Source organism: Podarcis raffonei, chromosome 17 (assembly GCF_027172205.1).
Source record: "Podarcis raffonei isolate rPodRaf1 chromosome 17, rPodRaf1.pri, whole genome shotgun sequence".
Classification (NCBI taxonomy): Eukaryota; Metazoa; Chordata; class Lepidosauria; order Squamata; family Lacertidae; genus Podarcis; species Podarcis raffonei.
The window spans coordinates 8144296-8165966 of NC_070618.1; the positions used below are offsets into that span (position 1 = coordinate 8144296).

Sequence of the window (21671 nt, forward strand, 5' to 3'; positions counted from 1 at the left end):
TCGTGTTTGGCTGGAGAAAAAATCTCTCTTCCACCTGCAATTCTTGTGCTAAAACACTTTAAAGTCTTAAAGTTTTATTTACCTTACAAACTAATTAGTCTTTGGATGAAGACAACTCAGTGATCTTTTTCAGTGCAATGCTTTTGTACTGGCCTCTCCTTTTTAATCTCTTCATCCGCTTCTTGAAAAAATGGCAGTCAAAATGGCACTCTGTGACTGAACCACATCTAGGTGAGTATCCCTTGCTTGACTAGGGAGGAAATATCTAGTCAAAATGGTACTCTGTGATTCCTCATTCGTTTTAAAGTTGCGGCAAGACGGTTTGCGACTTTTTACCGCAAAGGATTCTTCTGTATATTCCCATCCTAAAATGGAGCCTTTAACTCTGGAATATGTCTCCAATGTGTCTTGCAAGTGGAGCTGTACTGAAAAGACTAGCCTTTCCAGCAGCAACGACAAGATGACATAATGCCCCTTGCTTGGCTAGGGAGAAAATCTCTATTGTGTTCCGTCTGCAACTCATTGTGCTGAGACTCTTTCAGGTTGCAGTGACTGAGTTGTCAGAAGAGGCTCTATTCCGTGTCACCACATTGAGGCTCACCTGATGGTAAGATAAACCAGTGACTCTAGATCGCAGACCAACAGAAGGAGCTGCCAGACACATGAAGTCAAATGGACAAACAAAAGTGTGAGCATTGAGCAATCTTTCCTCTTTCCACACCAAGCTTAATGGCAGACATTTAAGTCTGAATCTTATCTCTCTTTTGTGCCCTTCTAGCCTCAACTAGAGCCAGGGCTTTTTCGGCTGTGGCTCCGACTTGGTGGAACGCTCTGTCACAAGAGACTAGGGCCCTGCGGGACTTGACATCTTTCCGCAGGGCCTGCAAGACAGAGCTGTTCCACCTGGCCTTTGGCCAGGGCACAGCCTGACTCCCTCCCTCGGCAATCTTCGCGGAGCTCTGGCCCAATGGTGGCCAGTGGCTTGAATTTTAATTAATTTTATAATGAATGATTTTAGAGTGTTGTTTGTGCTGTACTTTTGTACTGTTTTATTGTTGTTAGCCGCCCTAAGCCCGGCTTCGGCTGGGGAGGGCGGGATATAAATAAAAGTTATTATTATTATTATTAATGGCTCATCCAGCTTCAGACAAAAATGGCAGTCAAAATGGTATTCCATTGTTCAAGGATATTTAGGTCAGTACCCCTTGCTTTACTAGGTAAGAAATCTCTTATCATGTTCCATCTGCAACTTTTTGCGCTAACATTGTTTTCTGTTAAGACTCTTTCAGGTTGCAGTCCCTGACTCGTCAGAAGTGGAAGCCCTTTGCAGCAGATTTCTTCATAACTCTTAAGGTTTTTCTTTTTCCTGAGAGAACATTCACAGAATGTTCTCTCAGGTTTTGCCTTTCCCCTTGTTGCATTGCTCAAAAAAAAAAGCAAAAGGCACTGGTGGTCGGCGCTCCGGGGTTCAAATCCCTGCGGTGTCCATGCTTACTTCCAATGCAACTGCTATCTCTCTCTATCCCTCTCTCTCTATGTTTCTCTGTTCCTCTCTGTCTCTCTATCCTTCTCTATCTTTCTCTCTCTCTCTCTCCCTCTCTATCTCTCTCTGTCTCTCTATCCCTCTCTATCCCACACTGCCCAAATAACAATTGGCTCCCTTTTTCTTAAGCCAAAGTATTAGCATGGGAGGGTGGTGACTTCAGTGACTGAGCTTGATTCTTAACTCCACCATTGCACCAAAGGACCATTTCAAGCACCACCTTCAAGGTTTCCAGGACGGGGTTCAAGTCCCTGCGGTGTCCTTGCTAACTTCCAATGCAACTGCTAACTCACTCTATCCCTCTCTATCTCTCTCTGACTCTCTATCCCTCTCTCTCTCTCTCGTATCTCTCTATCCCTCTCTGTCTCTCTATCCCTCTCTATCCCACACTGCCGAAATAACAATTGGCTCCATTTTTCTTAAGCCAAAGTATTAGCATGGGAGGGTGGTGACTTCAGTGACTGAGCTTGATTTTTAATTCCACCGTTGCACCAAAGGACCATTTCAAGCACCACCTTCAAGGTTTCCAGGACAGGATTCAAGTCCCTGCGGTGTCCTTGCTAACTTCTAATGCAACCATCATGCCCCTCTGTTTTCCCCTATATCCCTCACTTCCCAAAGTATTAGCATGGGAGTGTTTTTGGGTGGGGATTTCAGTGAATAAGCTTGGTTCTGAACTCCGCCTGGCATCTAAGGACCAGTTCAAGCAACCTTTGCCCTGTGCCTGCTGCTCTAATGATGCTCCCCTGATGCATCTCCAGGTGTGTCTAGATAGGCTGGATCATGTGGGTGCTTCCTATCCTAGCATTCCCAGGTACTAAGGAGTACTACTCCCCTAGTACTTTTTTAAAGAGAGTCTAATTTGACATCTTTGTTTGTTTAGGAAGCAACATGCACACACACAAAAAACGCAGCCTATTTAAATTATGTGGAAAATGGACAAGGTCTCAATAACAGAGCAACTGGTACCACATGCACACATTAGCAGAACAAGCAGGTCAGTGTCCTCCTTTGGAGAAGACTTGTGTCCATTTGAAGGGCTATCAGAAGGTTAGGATAAGGACGGGTGGCCGTTCTCTGTCTGATGACCTCTATTTGAATGGCTGTCCATTCCAAATCTGGTTTAAAAGTAAAGGAAAGCAGGGGCCCAGGAACTCCCATCAGCAGCCAGCCCCTTGGCAGAAGACTGAGAACATGCACACAGGCCCTGGTCCTCCCCACTACAGTGAGATGTATAGTATTCCTCTATAAAAATTACAGAGCGATATCTAACATTAGTCATACTCAAGAGTAAAATCATGCATCCAGCTAATTCATACTCAGACTCACTGAAACCAATGGGTCTACTTTGTATGACTCAGTAGGGTAGTAATCATTTTTAAATATGCATCTGTATACAGCATTTGCAAATTAATCTCTCTCTTTTTTAAGCCATGTGTCAGTGGCCAGGATAAGCAAAGACGCAAATTTCTGCAATTCGGAGAATCTAAGGAAGCAACAAATGGTGAAGGGGCAACAAAGTTTAGTGAGCAGGAAGAACCTGTGGATGGAAGCAGTTCAGACTCCAAGGCTGAAGCAGAGGAGGGGCGTCAAGAGACTGATGAGGAATCCAGGGAGTCTCCCTCTCCTGCTGCGACAAGCTCCCCTCCAGCCTTGTCTCCAAGAAGGCACAGAATAATGAGGAGAGTGGAACAGAGGCCAGAGATGCTCAGGTGCTGTTTGAGACTGCTTGGGAGAGGAGGAGCCTTAGAAGGCAGGGACCTCAGTCCTGACAACTGCTCCACAGGGCCAAGACCTACTGGGAAGTGTTGCTGAGTTGTATGTTCATTTCCTTGAATAAAAAGTTGACTGAGCACTGACAACTGGCCTTGCTTCTTTGTGCTGACCTGCATCTGACTCCAGCCCTGGCAGCCCGGCCCTTTGTTTTCCCCCTGATCATGGGAAGTGCAGTTTGACCCTAACTCTGCTTAGGCAGGAGAGCTTATTGGTCAAGGCCCCGGGTGTCCTGGTAGCTGTCCACCATAAAGGCTGTAGCTCAGTGGGCAGAGCACATGCTTAGCATTTAGAAGGACCTGGGTTCAATTTCTGGCATCTCCAGGTACGGGTGGGTCCAACTCACAATATCCTTTGATATGATCACCTGTTGAAAATCTTGGCATATTGCAGAGATGGCAAAATGGATGGCACTGTTAAAACATACAAATTTAGAATATTTTAAGGAAGACTGGAAACCCTTTCTAGTCTAAATAAAAGGTTATTATTTCCCCTATTGAAGGATCACAGCAGATCATCAGTGGATGATCACAGACATATCTCAACCTGAACTACGGTAACCTCACAAGGCTGCTGGGGTGAGGTAGAATGTGAGCTCCTTGGAGGAAGGGTTAGCAAAAGCGAAAAGTAAATAAACAGACATCTGTGTGAACCTTGGTCTCTAATAGTTAACTGCTATCTTCCTCCACAAGGAAGTGGGAATAGAACCAAGAGAACTCAAGAAGCTTGGGTTGGGCAGTGTAGAGAGGGACAAGGAGGCGAGACCATTGTCTAACTGCAGTAGTGATCCCAAGTTGCTCTTATTTATTTCAGTAGTGCTGGTGTTGCGGACCTTCGGGCTGCCAGATGTTGCTGAACTTCAGTCCCCGTCATCACTGGTCGCTGCACATACTGGGGCTGATGGGAGCTGTACTTCAGCAACACTAAGCAGGCCAAAGGTCCCCCCACATTGGCAGTTAAGTATTGTTCCTGAGAATTGCCCCCATGGATTGAACTAGTTCACAAGCACACACAGAGAGGTATGGAGCACTCCCTGAAATGAATTTAAAAGCTCTCAACTTCAACTAAATGGTTGGCTCTGCCTTGCATGTGTGAATGGGTGGCACTGTGGGTTAAACCACAGAGCCTAGGACTTGCCAATCAGAAGGTCGGCGGTTCGAATCCCCGTGGCGGGGTGAGCTCCTGTTTCTCGGTCCCTGCTCCTGCCCACCTAGCAGTTCAAAAGCACATCAAAGTGCAAGTAGATAAATAGGTACCGCTCCAGCGGGAAGGTAAATGGCGTTTCCGTGCGCTGCTCTGGTTCGCCAGAAGCGGCTTAGTCATGTTGGCCACAGGACCCGGAAGCTGTACGCCGGCTCCCTCGGCCAATAAAGCGAGATGAGCGCCGCAACCCCAGAGTCAGCCACGACTGGACCTAATGGGCAGGGGTCCCTTTACCTTTACCTTAATTATCATCATCTTCTTTAGACAGATGGAACTTTCACATTGCAGCACACCAGTCCCCGGAACACCCTGACTTCCTGCAGGTCTGAACCTTAGGTGACTTCAGGAATGCCAACTTGAATAAAATATGGGGGGGGGGCAGGTAAGCCCCACCCCACCTAATCAATCATAGGACACGCAAGGGCATAGCCAGGGGAGAAGGGGGGCAGCTGCCCCCTTAAATCAATAAAAATACTTAACTGAGGTTCTGCCCCCCACATAAAGCCTGCCCCCCCAACATAAATCCTGATACACCATTTGAATGGCAGTGAGCATCAGCTGGGGGGGCTGGCCCCCCTCAAATATTTTATGGGGGTGCTAAGGGACCTTGGCCCCTCGGAGTTGCCTCCTTTGGGTGAGGACGGCGAGCCTCGTTCATGGAGGCGAGCCGGCAGCAAAGGGAAGCGAGGAAAAGCTTGCGCTCCAGGCTGGCGCGCCCTTTCCTCCTGCAAGGGCGGCTCCGACCAGGCGTGCACTGACGCGCCGAGGGGCGGCGCTGCTGTTGCCGCCGCCGCCGCCACGGGCACCTCCTCCAGTTTCCTCCCCTCAGTCCCGGTTCGGGAATCCGCCGGCGCCGCCTTGCTGGGAGCGGCCGCCCAGGAGAAAGGATGCTCCTCCGGGCGCGGCGGCGGAGGAAGAGGCGCGGCGGACGGGACATCCCTGCGGCCGGCAGCCTTGCCTAGCGCAAGACGCGCGCAGCCTCCTCCATGGCGAAGCCCCGCGCTACGTTGCAGCGGCGAGGCCCGGCTTGCGGCGGGGAGCCCGGCGGCGGCGGCGGGGGCGGCGCTGGTGCCCGGGCCCATCTTTCCTCTCGCCTCGGTGCGCCCTAAGGACTGCGGCGGCGGCGGCGGCGCTATGGCCGAGACGGAGCGGCCGGAGGAAGCGGCCCGGCTGTGGCGAGACGCCGCCCTGCGCGCCGGCAAGCTGCGGAGCGACCTCGGGCAGCTGGAGCTGGGCTCCCGGGAGGAGAGCGGCCCGCAGGCAGAGCCGGAGCCCAAGTCCGCGCTGCTGCAGCAGCCGGAGCCCCAGCAGGAGCAGGAGCCGCCGTCGCCGCTGGAGACGCTGAACCTGAGCGGGCGCGGCCTGGAGGAGCTGCCCGAGGGCTTGTGCGCCGCCGTGGGCAGCAGCCTGAGCGTGCTCTCGATGCGCAGGAACCGGCTGGCGAGGCTGCCCTCGGCCGCCGCCCTGGGGCACCTGGGCCGCCTGGCCGAGCTCGACCTGAGCCACAACCGCCTGCGCTCCCTGCGCGACGACGGCCCGGCGCTGGCGCTCCTGCGCGGGCTGCGCAAGCTCAGCCTCAGCCACAACCTGCTGGGCGCCGGCGGCGACGGAGCGCTGCCCGACGCCTTGGGCGAGCTGCGGCAGCTGGAGGAGCTGGACTTGAGCTTCAACCGCCTCAGCCGCCTGCCCGGCGAGGCCCTGGCCCGCCTGCAGCAGCTGCGCGCCCTCGACGTGGACCACAACCAGCTTCCCGCCTTCCCTCCGGCGCTGCTGGCGCTGGGCTCCCTGGAGGAGCTGGACTGCTCCGGCAACCGGCACCTGCGGGCCCTGCCCGAGGGCATCGCCGCCCTGCGGCGCCTGAAGATCCTGTGGCTCAGCGGCACAGGCTTGGCTGCCCTGCCCGAAGGCTTGTGCCAGCTAGGGGCCCTGGAGAGCCTCATGCTGGACGGGAACCGCTTGAGAGGACTGCCCGCCGGGTTTGGTGGCCTTCAGCGCCTCAAGATGTTGAACCTTTCCTCCAACCTGCTGGCCGACTTCCCCGCCGCTGTGCTGGCCTTGCCTGGCTTGGAAGAGCTGTACCTGAGCCGCAATCAACTCACCCTGCTGCCCGCTGGGCTGTGCCAGCTGGGCCAGCTGCGGACCCTGTGGCTGGACAACAACCGCATCCGCTACCTGCCCGACTCCATCGTCCAGCTGCATAACCTGGAGGAGCTGGTCCTGCAGGGCAACCAGATTGCCATCCTGCCCGAGGGCTTTGGCCAGCTCAACCGCATCAGCCTCTGGAAGATCAAAGACAACCCTCTGATTCAGCCACCCTACGAGGTCTGCATGAAGGGCATCCCTTACATCGCGGCCTATCAGCAGGAGCTGGCCCACTCCCAGCCTGCCCTCAAGCCCCGGCTCAAGCTGGTCCTGATGGGCCTGAAAAACGCAGGCAAGACGCTGCTGAGGAAGTGTCTAGTGGAGGACGAGGACGAGGGACAAGGGCATGGAGAGCTGTCCTTCGCTGCAGCCTGCAAGGACGCTGGGAGAGCTCGGACCAAGGGGTGCTTCATGCAGACCCTAAGAGACCTGCCCCCTCAGCCTCTTTCCCCCAAAGCACAGCCACACCGTCGCCCCATTGTCGAGCAGCCAGAGGCTTCCCCTTTGCCAGCTTCGACCCTGAAATGTTCCCATTTGGGATGTATCTCCAGTGAGCAGTGGGACATGCTCTTCTACCCTTCCCCGAAAGCTGCTGGGCAGACCCAGGTGGGATGTTTTGCTGCTGAGCGGCAGGATGATGCTCCGCTGGCCCCCTCACCAAAAATAAATGGGGAGGCGCACTTAGGATATTACCCTCCCCTACGGCCCATTATGCCCCCAGCTCCCTACCCAGCAGGGTTGCCAGGCAGCAGCAAAGGCATAGAGGTGACGGACTGGACTGCCGATGTGGAAAGGGGCCTGACTTTCATTGTGTACGAGCTGGCGGGAGACCCAAGTTACGACGTGATCCAGCCCTTCTTCCTCTCTCCGGGAGCCCTCTATGTGCTGGTGGTGAACCTGAGCACTTATGTGCCGCAGTGTTTTTATCCCTCCGTGGGGCACTTCCTTCACTGGCTGGGGGCAAAGGTGCCACATGCCGTGGTGTGCATGGTTGGCACCCACGCTGACCTGTGCGCTGAACGGGAGGTGGAAGAGAAGTGCTTAGACATCCACCGACAGATTTCCCGGCAGGAGAAGTGCGACTACGAGGGCCTCCAGAGTCTGGCCCAGCAGGTAGACGAAGCCCTGGGCCAGGATTTCGACCTGCGCTGCTCCAGCCCCCACGTCGCCTTCTATGGGGTGTCAGACAAGAACCTGCGGCGCAAGAAAGCTCAGTTCCAGTATTTGCTCAACCACCGGCCCCAAATCCTTTCCCCGGTGCTGCCTATCAGCTGCTGGGATTGCTGCCAGGTACGCCGCTTGCGAGAGAAGCTCCTTTCAGTAGCCGAGCATAGAGACATCTTTCCCAATTTGCACCGGGTGCTGCCAAGGTCCTGGCAGGTGCTGGAGGAGCTGCACTTCCAACCGCAGGCTCAGCAGCTGTGGCTCAGCTGGTGGGACTCAGCTCGGCTTGGCCTGCAGGCAGGGCTGACGGAGGACCGTCTCCAGAGTGCCCTTTCCTACTTGCATGAGAGCGGCAAGCTGCTCTACTTTGAGGAGCACCTCACCCTTCGAGAATACGTTTTCCACAACTTGCCCAGGCTCATTGACATCCTCAACGTCTTCTGCCAACGGGATGCCACGGTCTTGCTGCAGAAACTGCTTGGCAATGCCCACGTGGACGAGCTGAAGGCCACGCAGCTCCACCACTATGTGGAAGGCTTTTTGCTCCACGGGCTTCTCCCCGCCCATGTCATTCGCCTGCTCCTCAAACCCCACATCCAGAGCAGAGAGGACCTGCAGCTGATCCTGGAGCTGCTGGAGAAGATGGGTCTCTGCTACTGCGTCAACAAGCCCAAGTCCAAGCCCTTGAACGGGGCGACGGCATGGTACAAGTTCCCTTGCTATGTGAAGAACAAGATGCCCCATGCAGAGGCGTGGATCAATGGCTCCAACCTGGGTGGGCAGTCCTTTGTCGCTGAACAGCTGCAGATTGAGTACAGCTTCCCCTTCATCTTCCCACCTGGGCTCTTCGCCCGCTACAGCGTCCAGATCAACAGCCACGTGGTTCAGCGGTCTGATGGGAAATACCAGATCTATGCCTACAGGGGGAAGGTACCTGTCGTAGTAAGTTATAGACCTGCCAAAGGCACCCAGCAGCCAGATACTTTGTCTATCGCTAGTCATGCATCCTTACCAAATATATGGACAGCCTGGCAAGCCATAACCCCACTAGTGGAAGAACTGAATGTCTTGCTTCAAGAATGGCCAGGCCTGTACTATACTGTGCATGTCCTCTGTTCCAAGTGCCTTAAAAGAGGGTCGCCCCACCCGCATACTTTCCCAGGTAAGAATATTTTAATGCTCAGGTGTTTCTTTGTGTGTGTGTGTGTGTGCATGTGTGCGTGCACTACTGGGTTAATATTGAGTGTGCGCATGTAATTGCCTCGTAAGCGGGTGGATAGATAGATGCAAGCTGTCTTTCCGCAGCTGCTTGCCGTGTTGCAAGATGATGCAGGTAATCTCACCTACCGCCAGGTGAGAGAGGTTACCCCAGGATAAGTTTGCTTACCTGTATGTGCTCCGTGTTCCATTCTTCCAAGCAGCGAGGAATCTTTGCACTTCTCTGTTCCCCCCAGATTTCTGGTCAGGGTTGAAAATGTCAAATTCTCCCTTGGCGCTTGGCAGAACAATACAGGATTCACCTGACGTAGGCGGTGAAATTCTTATTATGGTGGTGCAAATAAGTCCATACAGAATACACCCCCACTCCCCCAGCGAACTCTGTTGCTGTGAAGCATATTAGTCATCCGTATTTTCCAGTCAAGTGATAAGTTGGTGTTTTGTGAACATCAGGTACAGAGATATGTGGTTAAAATGGCTGTCTGCATCTTGCCCGAATAACAGTGATACCTGGCGTATTTTTATAGCCTCACTTTGTCAGCAGCATGCACCCTTGTCACAATTATGTCACTTGGTCAGAGGATCATCTGTTCCCACCCATTGCTATGTTTAGCAAGCAGTATTGTGAAAAAATCCCTCTCTGCCTCCCTTTGTGCAGCTTTTGCATATGCTGATGTACAAAACAGCCAAAGGAACTGATTTACTTCTGCTGGCTCCTGTACATGTTTTCATAGAGAGTTCATGTTTGTTTCTTCATTAGATTCCGTATTCTGTTTTTCCTTCAGTCAGGTTGGCAACTTCCTATGTGTGCAGCATGTGTGTGTTCACATATGTTGAGGCTTTGAATCTTAACAAGCCTCCAAAAGCAACCATATATTGCGGCCAGCCAAGTGTTTGGTATTCTCCCTGCCTGCGACTAAATGCTGAGTATTGAAAAAAAGGGGGGGGGGGAGCTTGGGAAAGCCACAATGGATGGTTGGTGGGCCTGTGCGTTGTGCAGACCAGATGAATAGTATGTGAATGTATTCTTAATACTTTGGAATACTTGCAAAGCAAATTGATTTAGGGGATGTGTTTCAATCGTTGGCTTTTAAGATGAAAAACCCCAAATAATATCTGATGTTAGAATGTTTGTCAAAATTGCCTGTAAGGGGGGGGACATTAGGTGGAGGTGATTGCTTTTTTGGTTTCTTAATGTTGACAGTGGCCAACAAGAAGGGTTACTGCATATGGCATGTATATTCACCTCCCTTTCCCCTCAAGTCTGGTAGGTTTCTGTGTTGTTTCAATACAAATGTTGACCAGAGGCAATATTGGGGGTGCCCCCTATGGGAAGCTGTGCCTCTCCCAAACCGCATCAGTTATCTTAAAAATAATGGGCCGGATCCAGCTATGTAGGTGTGCTCATGGGAGCCAGGACAACACATTCTGCTAGTGCAGGACGGTCCAGCTTTTCATACCCAGTGGGCCGCAAGAGTATGGAACCAACAGACTACACTTTGCCATGTCTTGCTCCCCCTCGACAAGGCCAAAATTTGACAGCTTCTCAAAGCCCAGCATATCACGTACCTGGCTTTGGGAAGGTGGTACAAGGGGCATCAAATGTTGCCAAGGGCCGCCAAAAAGGTTAAGTGTTGGATCACCTTGCCCTAGTGCAGGGGTGTCAAACTCAAATTCATCGGGGGCCGCATCAGCAGTTTGGTCACCCTCAAAGGGCCGGTTGTATCTGTAGGACTATGTGTCCACTCTTTATTATCATAAATTATTGTCACTGCATTCAATTATTACTGTTTTTTGTAATAATGTAAGAGAAGGGTTCAGGCAGCCGTTGGATCTGTCACATCACAGGATGGCATGCGCTCAATATAAAAACAAGTGGAGGTTTCCTGAATGCATGTAAAGCGGAGGTTTCCTGTGTAGAACGGCCGGCGCCGCTAGAGGGCAGACGTTCTCTGGCTTGTAGGCTGCCGCGCATGCGCTAAAGAGGCAGCTTTCTTATTCGGCCCGTGGGCCTTCTGTTTGACACCTGTGCCCTAGTGAAACAGGGCTCCCTCCAGCCCCCGGGTGCCATCCCAGATCGGCTCTGGGGTGTCTGGAGAACTCCTAGAACAGCATGGAGGACAGAGAGGGGAGATTGTTCTGTTGGGCAAGCTGAAATGTTTGCACTGGTGGAGCCATTAGAGGAGTACAACAACATGGAATTCCTCCAAAGCTATTGTGCAGTCGTACAGCGGCAATCCTGAAAACTGTTCAGGTTTAGTCTCCTTTTAACTGTGTCCTAGCTTGCTTTATCCCCATAGAATTCAAAGGGAGCCACTGATAAGTCATTCAGGCCCTCTTTGGATAAACTTGTCCGGGGTTCTTTTCCCCCGCTATGACACTAGCCAGTGATGTGGAGCAGAAAATAACCCCAACAGACTTCCATGGAAAAATTTCTATTTCATAAGTCAATTAGCAGCAGTGAATGGATGTCAACTGATAATAGAATATTTGAAAATATAATATGTGAAACTTGACGATTTCAGAGTTTTCAGTTTTGTTTACTAAATGCAGGGAAAATAAACAATAAGAAAAATAATAAATTAGTAGCAATGAATGGATGTCAAATGAAAACACAATGTTGGAAAATACAGTATTTGAAACTTGACACTTTCTTAGTTTTCAGTTTTGTTTCCTAAATGCAGGAAAAATAAACATGCTGAATTTGAACACACTATCTAGGGACATCTGAATTTTTTGGGGTGAAAACTGAAAATTCTATAGAGCACGTTGCCCTAGGAAAAGGCTCCCAATACAAGCTTTTTTTTGGAAAGTTTGCATCACTGCAAATGACCTTTATGCAGAGAGGCAATTAAGAAGAAAAAAAGATGCACTGGTTTGCTGGAATGATTTCTTCCTTAATTATGAAAGCTACTTCCACTGTTGTGGTCCCCTCTGAGCCCCAGCAAAGAGTGACTCGTGAGTCACTCACTGCAAGAGAGAGTTGCAAAATGACTGCCTCACTCTCCTCCCCTAGTCTAGGTTTCAATTGTGGGAGCAGGCGAGGGGACAGCCAACACAAAGAGATTGTGGTTGCGGTGGTGACTCACAGCTTCTCTTCAGTGTGATAGCTGGAGACTTTCTGATGATGGTTTGTTTTGAATTCATTACTTGTGTGTAACCAGTTGATACTTTCCTGCTTTAGTAATGCAGAATTGAGTCAGAACGCCGGAAGAGTATTTTTGGCAGGAGGAGCGTATGTTGGCATAAAATCAAGTCAAACTTCTGACCTTAATAAGCAATGTGTTTATGGGACTTTTCTTTCAACAAAGTACTTGGGAATGTACTTCATAAAGATGGAGGGAGGGGGGGATGAGTTAATTTCACTCTTATTCAAATGTGTGTTTTGGCTCGTTTGCGTTTTTCTTAGACTGTGGTTAGTTTTTGACCTGGCTTGCTGCTGCTGCTTCTACATACCTGGAAGTAAGCACCAGTAGAAGTCATTTCAGAGGACTCAGTGGTCAGATTCATGACATAAAGCTTGCTCTTTCCTGCATCTGTTAATGCACTAGGCCCTTGTTGATTTGCAGGGTGAAGCTCGTAGGTTAGAGTTTCTGCTGTCAACATAACAGGGTCAGTCAGGTTTGTCCATAGCAAATCTGATGCAGCAAGTTCTTTTATATTGTCTCCAAAAGGTGGGACTTCACAGTTTCCTCCATAGCAGTCTTGTGATTCTGCGAGAGAGAGCAGCCAATGTCTGGTAGATTTTCTGTGCTTCTCAGTGCTTTTTTTCCCTGGTGGTATGCAATGACTAGTAAAGGTAAAGGGACCCCTGACCATTAGGTCCAGTCGTTACCGACTCTGGGGTTGCGGCGCTCATCTCGCTTTATTGGCGCTTCAGGTTGCACTATTTTCATGTTGCGAACGCCGTTTACCTTCCCGCCAGAGCGGTACCTATTTATCTACTTGCGCTTTGACGTGCTTTCAAACTGCTAGGTTGGCAGGAGCAGGGACCGAACAATGGGAGCTCACCCCGTCGCAGGGATTTGAACCGCCGACCTTCTGATCAGCAAGTCCTAGGCTCTGTGGTTTAACCCACAGCACCACCCACGTCCCAGAGCAGTGACTAGCGGCGGCAAAATCATATGCACGCTGGAAGCGCTTCCAGGATCCTCTTTACCTCCTTCCCACCTCCTCCAGTATCTTAACATTGCTGGTGATGAACACCACACTCCACCCAGCTGTTGCTCAACCAGTCATTATTTTAATATCTTGCCTGTCATTATTTAACATAGGGCAATCGATGTAGTGAGCAATACAGTGGTACCTCTTCCCGGCGGGAAGGTAAACGGTGTTTCCGTGCACTGCTCTGATTCGCCAGAAGCGGCTTAGTCATGCTGGCCACATGACCCAGAAGCTGTACGCCGCCTCCCTCGGCCAATAAAGCAAGATGAGCGCCGCAACCCCAGAGTCGGTCACGCCTGGACCTAATGGTCAGTGTCCCTTTACTTTTAATCAATGTACTGGGTGCTTTAGAGAGCAATACAGTACAGTGGTGCCTCGCAAGATGAAATTAATCCGTTCCGTGAGTCTCTTCGTCTTGTGTTTTTTTTGTCTTGCGAAGCACAGCTATTAGCGGCTTAGCGGCTATTAACGGCTTAGCGGCTTAGCAGCTTTAAGAAAAAGCAAACAAACTCGCAAGACGTTTCGTCTTGCGAAGCAAGCCCATAGGGAAATTCGTCTTGCAAAGCACCTCAAAAAACGGAAAACTCTTTCGTCTAGCAAGTTTTTCGTCTTGCGAGGCATTCGTCTTGCGGGGCACCACTGTAGTACCTCTGATTGCGAACGGGATCCATTCCAGAGGCCTGTTCGCAACATGAAAATTGTGCAACCTGAAGTGCCACATCTGCGCAGGTGCGCGGCAAGATTTGGCGCTTGTGCGCATGCGGGAAACACGATTCAGCGCTTCTGCACGAGCGGCGAAACCCGGAAGTAACCTTTTCTGGTACTTCTGGGTAGCCGCTGGACGTAACCTGAAAGAACGTAACATGAAGCAAACGTAACATGAGGTATGACACTGATGACAGTTCTTTGCCCTCAGGGTGGTCACAATCTGAGTCCAGTGGTACCTCGGGTTACATATGCTTCAGGTTACATACGCTTCAGGTTACAGACTCCGCTAACCCAGAAATATTACCTCAGCTTAAGAACTTTGCTTCAGGATGAGAACAGAAATCGTGCTCCGGCGGCGCGGCAGCAGCGGGAGGCCCCGTTAGCTAAAGTGGTGCCTCAGGTTAAGAACAGTTTCTGGTTAAGAACGGACCTCCGGAACGAATTAAGTACTTAACCTGAGGTACCACTGTATTGACTGTGGCAGAGACACCAATGATAACAAGGGGCAGTAACTGAGAAAATACAGTTAAGAATCCCTTCAGCCCAATGCTATGTTCCTGCCATTCTTAAATTTATAGTATCTTGTTAACCAAGCCAATCATCCCATAAAGAAAATGAGCATCTGTTTGTGAGCAAAGTTCATTATCCCTCTCTAAAGTGCTTTTTGGAAATGGGTGCCCCCTCCAATTTGGCTTTCTGTTGATACATACAAAAATTGCATCCAGGCACTAATAATTCTGCATATAACTGCTAAACAAGATTTTAGTTTTAAGTATATGCGAACTACTGAAAATGTGAACCACACTGCAATCATTCAAGGACAAGACGAGCCCTCTGAGCCCAGAGGATACTGATTAAAGGCTCTGCTATTTTCAGGTCACCTTCATCATTGGATTAAAAACATACAGATGAAGCCATCTTATGCCAAGTCAAACCACTGGACATCTAGCTCAGTGCTGTCGACATAGACTGGGAACAACTTCCCTGGGTTTCAGGCAGGAAACATTTCCTACCTTACCTGGAAATGCTGGGGATTGAATCCTGGGGCTTTTAAAATGCAAAGTGCATGTTCTGCCAGTGAGCTAAAGCCCTTCCTCAAGGGTTACAGATTGCAGGGTCAGAGGAACTCCTTCCTGGGAAGAGACTGGTGAAGTTCATATATGTTTGGTCCAGGCCTAAATAGTTCAGCTGGTGAGACACCCTTTGTTTCATTCTGAATTTATCGCCCTGTTTGGAAATGTGTTCCTCTTTCCTTTTCAAAAGAAGGAAGAAAAAATACGATTCAGAGCATGACTACATACAGTCCTACCTCGGCTTGAAGTCGCTTCAGATTGAGCATTTTCGGGTTACACTCTGCGGCGATCCAGAAGTAACGGAATGCGCTACTTTTGGGTTTCGGCACTCGCACATGCGCAGACGCTCAAAATGACGTCATGCGCAGAAGCGGCGAATCGTGACGCACAGACACGGGTTGCGTTTGCTTCAGGATGCGAACGGGGCTCCAGAACGGATCCCGTTCGCATCCAGAGGCATCACTGTATTACTGTACTTGCAGTTGGTTGTAGTGAAGCCCAGCGGTTAGTGCCAACCGCGGTTTACAAATCCACTTAAAAGTAATGGTTTCTGTTTCAGGTTTATGGTAGAACCATAGTTAATATTAAGGGTTGTGCTTGGATTGGTGACTTTAAACCTAGGTTAAGTCTGACAAGGAACAGAGGCAAGGGAAATCACTTGGAGAGCAGCCTTGCATTTTCAAAGCTGGTGCTGCATTTAAAAACTTTTCTGGGGAGCCATTATTACGTGGCATTGGAGTGTTGCAGCATAGAAAACCCTAGAGCAGGGAGTGGCTAACAGTGCTAGAAACTCAGATATAAAAGTTAGGCACCAAATGGCTCGTTAAACCAGGGTTGCAGCCGCCAAAATGGAATGCCTGGTTGCCATTTTGGGGCCAGGCAGCTCAAAAGACACATTTTTCAATATGACTTATTGGTTCCTAAAATTTACTCTGTGCAGATAAAATATACCGTATTTTTTGCCCTATAAGACTCACTTTTCCCCTCCTAAAAAGTAAGGGGAAATGTGTGTGCGTCTTATGGAGCGAGTGCAGGCTGCGCAGCTATCCCAGAAGCCAGAACAGCAAGAGGGATTGCTGCTTTCACTGCGCAGCGATCCCTCTTGCTGTTCTGGCTTCTGAGATTCAGAATATTTTTTTTCTTGTATTCGTCCTCCAAAAACTAGGTGCGTCTTGTGGTCTGGTACGTCTTATAGAGCAAAAAATATGGTAATTTTACAGGATGCATTGCTAGTATGTGAAAACAGTCAAGATCCAGGGATCCCCAGGCATGCACCTCCAGATGGTGGCGTCATGCGCCATCCTGGTGAATGGGCATCTTTGCTTGGTCACAAGCGGCCAATAGAAGAAGAAGAAGAGTTTGGATTTGATATCCCGCCTTTCACTCCCCTCCAGGAGTCTCAAAGCGGCTAACATTCTCCTTTCCCTTCCTCCCCCACAACAAACACTCTGTGAGGTGAGTGGGGCTGAGAGACTTCAAAGAAGTGTGACTGGCCCAAGGTCACCCAGCAGCTGCATGTGGAGGAGCGGAGACGCGAACCCGGTTCCCCAGATTACAAGACTACCGCTCTTAACCACTACACCACACTGGCCAGCTGCAAAATGAATTTTGAACGCTGGTGGCCCTCTAGTGTTGTTGAACTCTATTTCCCACCATCCTTGATGTGTTAGCCATACTGGTTGGGGTTTATGGGAGTTGGAGTCCAAGAGCCACAGGAGAGCCACAGGTTAGTTAGCACTGCCCTACGGGAACAGTGTTACATGATAGGGTCACTGTGGGGAAAGCATATTCGCCAACTGGAATATTCGCCAATGGGACCAGGGGCAGGGTGTGTGTGTGTGTGTGTGTAGATTTTAGGAAATGGTCAGAAAAATTATTTTGAGCACCCTGATTAAGAATGATCTTCTATGTTAAAAAGACCACCTCACTTAGTGTTTATTTAAAGCCTGAGCTTTTTATGTTGAACTTGGGGTTCTGGTTTTAGGTATGCCTTGTGAATTTAAGAACACCAGACAGCGTGATGTGACAATAAAGGAGCATGCAGAAGATTACCGATGAGATAAGCACATTTCAGAGACTCTCTTGCATACCCCATTGAGGATTTGCATTGCTGTCTTTTTACAATTGTCTCATTGTGCGTCTGAATATATTCTAGACTAAAGAATCTAATGCATGCTGTCTGAGTCACAAATGATGCAATGAGTGTGGCTACCAGGATCTCCCCAGTCACCCGGATTATGGGAAGAGGAGTGGGTTAAGGAGTTAACTGATTGGTTAAGTGGTTTTTGAGAAAGTTCTGTAAAGTGTGGAATGGTTATTATGGTCCTAATCCCATTTAGTGACTAAAAGGGTAGGATTTAGGGTTTATGTTTCTTCCAGATTAATTAATCTGTGCTAAAGTCATGAAATCTTGTGAACACCCCTCTTGAAATATGAAGATTGTTTTCTAGTGTATGCTTATGTGGTTTGGCTCTGTTGAGACATTTTCTGTAAACAATTCACTGAATTTGTGTTGCTGTCCTATGCATGCTTATTTGGTGATAAATCCTTCTGAAATCAGTGAAGTTATTTCTTGAGTAAACGTGAATGAGATCTGATTATTAGAAAACTAGCTCATAAGGGAGAAAGGTTCTAGCCTAGCCTTCCACCTGAATTGTTTTTCTACATGCAAAAAAGGTTCCTGGGCAGGTATCAAAGCAACATGCAGAGGTATCAAATGTGCAGGTTTGAAGTGCAAAGTTACAGGATTGTTGAGAGATAGAGACATTATTGTCAACAGTTGTGATCGTTTCTGAATTAGAGCATTGTGCTCACAATTTGTTCAGATACAACAGCAATGGAAGGGGTGGGGAGACAGCATTGGCCTTTATGAAGCTACTTTGTTCAATTTATGAGGAACTGCATCTTTAGGAGAAGCTACGTCTGTTTTCTCCCAAATGAAAGCAATCAATGAAGTTGTTCATACTATATAGCTCATCTCAATCTTCAGAACTCAAGAATCCAGCCATTGCATTAGAGAGCTGACTATGAAATACAAGAAACATATTCTTTGAAAGTGTTTTGCTGCCTCTCATGGAAGAGGCATGGTACGGCAGAAGAACTAAACCTCTCCAAAGAGCCTCCATAATAGGCAAATACCACTATGAGTGAAAGGAGAAGAGGTCCAGTGGTACGAAGTGCCATGCAGATGGATGCTGAGGACTAAAAATATCTAGGAGAATGCTGGTCCTGTAATGTTAAAGATGCTGCTTTGAGGGCTAAAGCTGACACTGAACTATACTGATAAGAAAATCTCTTAGTTTTCAAGAGTCTAATCTACATTCCAAATATCACATGGTACAGGCCTCTCAGGTATGTAAAAATAATTGATCCTACACAAACTAGAGTGTCACAAAGAAGACTAGATTAAAAGGTATTATAGCTTATTAAAATGTTAAATTCAGTATTAAAAATATTTTAGCATAATTTCCCCCAATTTGGAACATCAACTTCCATGTTTACTTTAAAGTGATAAACACAACACAATCCTGGAAGTCAGTCCAGTAGTGTTTAATCCCAAGTAAATGTGTTTAGGAATGCAGACATCACAGTGTTTTTTAAACCCAAGTTTTGATCTTTGAAAAAGTGTTTGTTTACATTTGTAAGGTTGCACACCACTCACTACCTGCCTCAAGTACTCTTGTAAGATTAATTCTTTGCAACTCAAAATCCCTGGTGGCCTTACTAGTAATGTTTGAGCCACTGGAAGACTTCCCCGGGAGCAATTCCAGACCCCTGTGTTCCCCCTGCTCTTAGGACTTTCTCAAGTGTTTTGCTTGTAGCATGGTATCAGTTAGAAGGAAATCATACTCCAGCCTTCCACTTTAAAACAAAAGACCCTAAAGAAATTTGCAAATGCCGTCACATATTTGCAATACTTAATGAGCTCGCGTTTACATTTGTGCTCCCAAACATGTTTAGTGGGGAGAGTGTAACCAGCCTTGTGTGACAGAATAGCGTCTGTTCACGGTTGCTGGGTCAAGCAGTTGCATTGTTGATCATTTGTAAGTTTCAGGAGGAAGCTAGGAGACAGCATGTTCCCTGTTAATCCCTTCCCAACCAAAACTGCACTGGCTAGCTGTTACAGCTTGACTCTAGTGCACCTACCCCATCTTCAGTTGTTAAAAACATCTCATTTTCCAATAACGTGAATGAGTCTGCACAAGTATCAGGCATGTATGCTTCTCTTCATTTGCATGCCACTGGAAGAGATCAGAAAGACATGCTTTTGATTTCAAACTAACCACAGTTTCCTGTGACATCCACACTCAGAGATATCTGGTTTGACTGTAGTTAGTGAAATAAACCAGGAGCAAGCATGATTTTATGTCCTGTTTTTGTTGTTCTCAAATCAACTTACTTAGAGTAGGTGACCAGGGTAATGCCCATATATGCCCATAGAGGCCTTTCTGACTAAGTGCAGGAAGAACCTTCTGACAGTGAGTTGTTAGGCAGTGGAACAGACTCTCTCGAAGGGTGGTGGACTCTCCTTCCTTGGAGGTTTTGAAGCAGAGGTTGGATGGCCGCCTGTCATTGTTGTTTTAGTTGAGATTCCTGCATTGCAGGGGGGTTGGACTAGATGACCCTCGGGGTCCCTTCCAACTCTGCAATTCTATGATTCTATGAATGATGCCACTGTGGCTACTCCTACACTGCAAGCCTAAAGCTGCCATCTTGTGTATGCTTCCTTGGGAGGAAGCCCCACCAAATTCATCCGTGGAATTGAGCTTCATGGCTGCAACCCTAAGCATAGGAACAAAGGAAGCTGCCTTATAGCTGAATCAGGCCAGTGCTCCCATCTGGCTTTGTATCAATGACTGACAGTGTCTCTCTAAGGATCTCCTCCAGCAGCCATATCTGGAAATCTGTGACCTCCTCCCTACAAAATACACACTCCACCACTGTGTTATAGCTGTGCCCCCAAAGCACACTTGCCGGATCACTGGGACTTCCTTCTAAGCAGAGTTAGGGTCAAACTGCACTTCCCATGATCAAGGGGAAAACAAAGGGCCAGGCTGCCAGGGATGGAGTCAGATGCAGGTCAGCACAAAGAAGCAAGGCCAGTTGTCAGTGCTCAGTCGACTTTTTATTCAAGGAAATGAACAAACAATTCAGTGACACTTCCCAGTAGGTCTTGGCCCTGTGGAGCAGTTGTCAGGACTGAGGTCCCTGCCTTCTGAGGCTCCTCCTCTCCCAACCAGTCTCAAACAGCATCTGAGCATCTCTGGCCTCTGTTCCACTCTCCTCATTATTCTGTGCGTTCTTGGAGACAAGGCTGGAGGGGAGCTTGTCTCAGGAGGAGAGGGAGACTCCCTGGATTCTTCAGCAGTCTCTTGACGCCCCTCCTCTGCTTCAGCCTTGGAGTCTGAACTGCTTCCTTCCACAAGTTCTTCCTGCTCACTAAACTTTGTTGCCCTTCAGCCTCCAGCTAGATTCTTTGAATTGCAGAAATTGGCCTCTTGGCTTATAATGGCCACTGACACATGGCTTAAAAAGAAAGAAAGAGGAGACTAATTTGCAAATGCTGTATATAGATAGACATGTAAAAATGATTACTGCCCTACTGAGTAATACAAGGTAGACCCATTGGTTTTGGTGAGTCTGAGTATGAATTAGCAGGATGCATGATTTTACTCTTGAGTATGACTAATGTTAGATATCACCCTATACTTTTTATAGAGGAATACTATACATCTCACTGTAGTGGAGAGAACCAGGGCCTGTGTGCTTGTGCTCAGTCTTCTGCCAAGGGGCTGGCTGCTGATGGGCAGTTCCTGGGCCCCTGCTTTCCTTTATTTTTAACCCAGATTTGGAATGGACAGCCATTCAAATAGAGGTCATCAGACAGAGAACGGCCACCTCTCCTTATCCTAACCTTCTGATAGCCCTTCAAATGGACACAAGTCTTCTCCAAAGGAGGACACTGACCTGCTTGTTCTGCTAATGTGTGCATGTGGTACCAGTTGCTTTGTTATTGAGACCTTGTCCATTTTCCACATAATTTAAATAGGCTGCATTTTTTGTGTGTGTGCATGTTGCTTCCTAAACAAACATAGATGTGAAATTAGACTCTCTTTAAAAAAGTACTAGGAGAGTAGTACTTCTGGGAATGCTAGGATAGGAAGCACCCACATGATCCAGCCTATCTAGACACACCTGGAGATGCATCAGGGGAGCATCATTAGAGCAGCAGGCACAGGGCAAAGGTTGCCTGAATTGGTCCTTAGATGCCATGACGGAGTTCAGAACCAAGCTTATTCATTGAAATCCCCACACAAAAACACTCCCATGCTAATACTTTGGGATTTGAGTGATATAGGGGAAAATAGAGGGGCACGATGGTTGCATTAGAAATTAGCGAGGACACCGCAGGGACTTGAACCCCGTCCTGGAAACCTTGAAGGTGGTGCTTGAAATGGTCCTTTGGTGCAATGGTGGAGTTAAGAATCAAGCTCAGTCACTGAAGTCACCACCCTCCCATGCTAATACTTTGGCTTAAGAAAAAGGGAGCCAATTGTTATTTGGGCAGTGTGGGATAGAGAGGGATAGAGAGGGATAGAGAGAGATAGAGAGATAGAGAAGGATAGAGAGACAGAGAGAGATAGAGAGGGATAGAGAGGGATAGAGAGAGATAGCAGTTGCAT

At 48.7% G+C, this 21671-nt stretch overlaps 1 protein-coding gene and 2 long non-coding RNA genes across 3 annotated transcripts in view; 2 read left to right on the forward strand and 1 right to left on the reverse strand.

The window, feature by feature from the left end:
• Positions 1–1124: 1124 nt before the first annotated feature.
• LOC128404836 (uncharacterized) lies at positions 1125–3405 on the forward strand. The gene is made up of 2 exons (XR_008328178.1): positions 1125–1194; positions 2975–3405. It is a non-coding gene; the product is annotated as an uncharacterized LOC128404836 (long non-coding RNA).
• Positions 3406–5556: 2151 nt separating this feature from the next.
• MFHAS1 (multifunctional ROCO family signaling regulator 1) overlaps positions 5557–21671 on the forward strand; it is a 53551-nt gene continuing 37436 nt past the window's right edge. The window contains exon 1 of the mRNA XM_053370927.1: positions 5557–8987. Coding sequence (XP_053226902.1) covers positions 5654–8987 — 3334 coding nt within the window. The 5' untranslated portion in view covers positions 5557–5653. The remainder of the gene's footprint in view (positions 8988–21671) is intronic.
• On the reverse strand, positions 20101–21132 carry LOC128404889 (uncharacterized). The gene is made up of 2 exons (XR_008328188.1): positions 21076–21132; positions 20101–20891 (listed from the first exon to the last, which is right to left on the reverse strand). It is a non-coding gene; the product is annotated as an uncharacterized LOC128404889 (long non-coding RNA).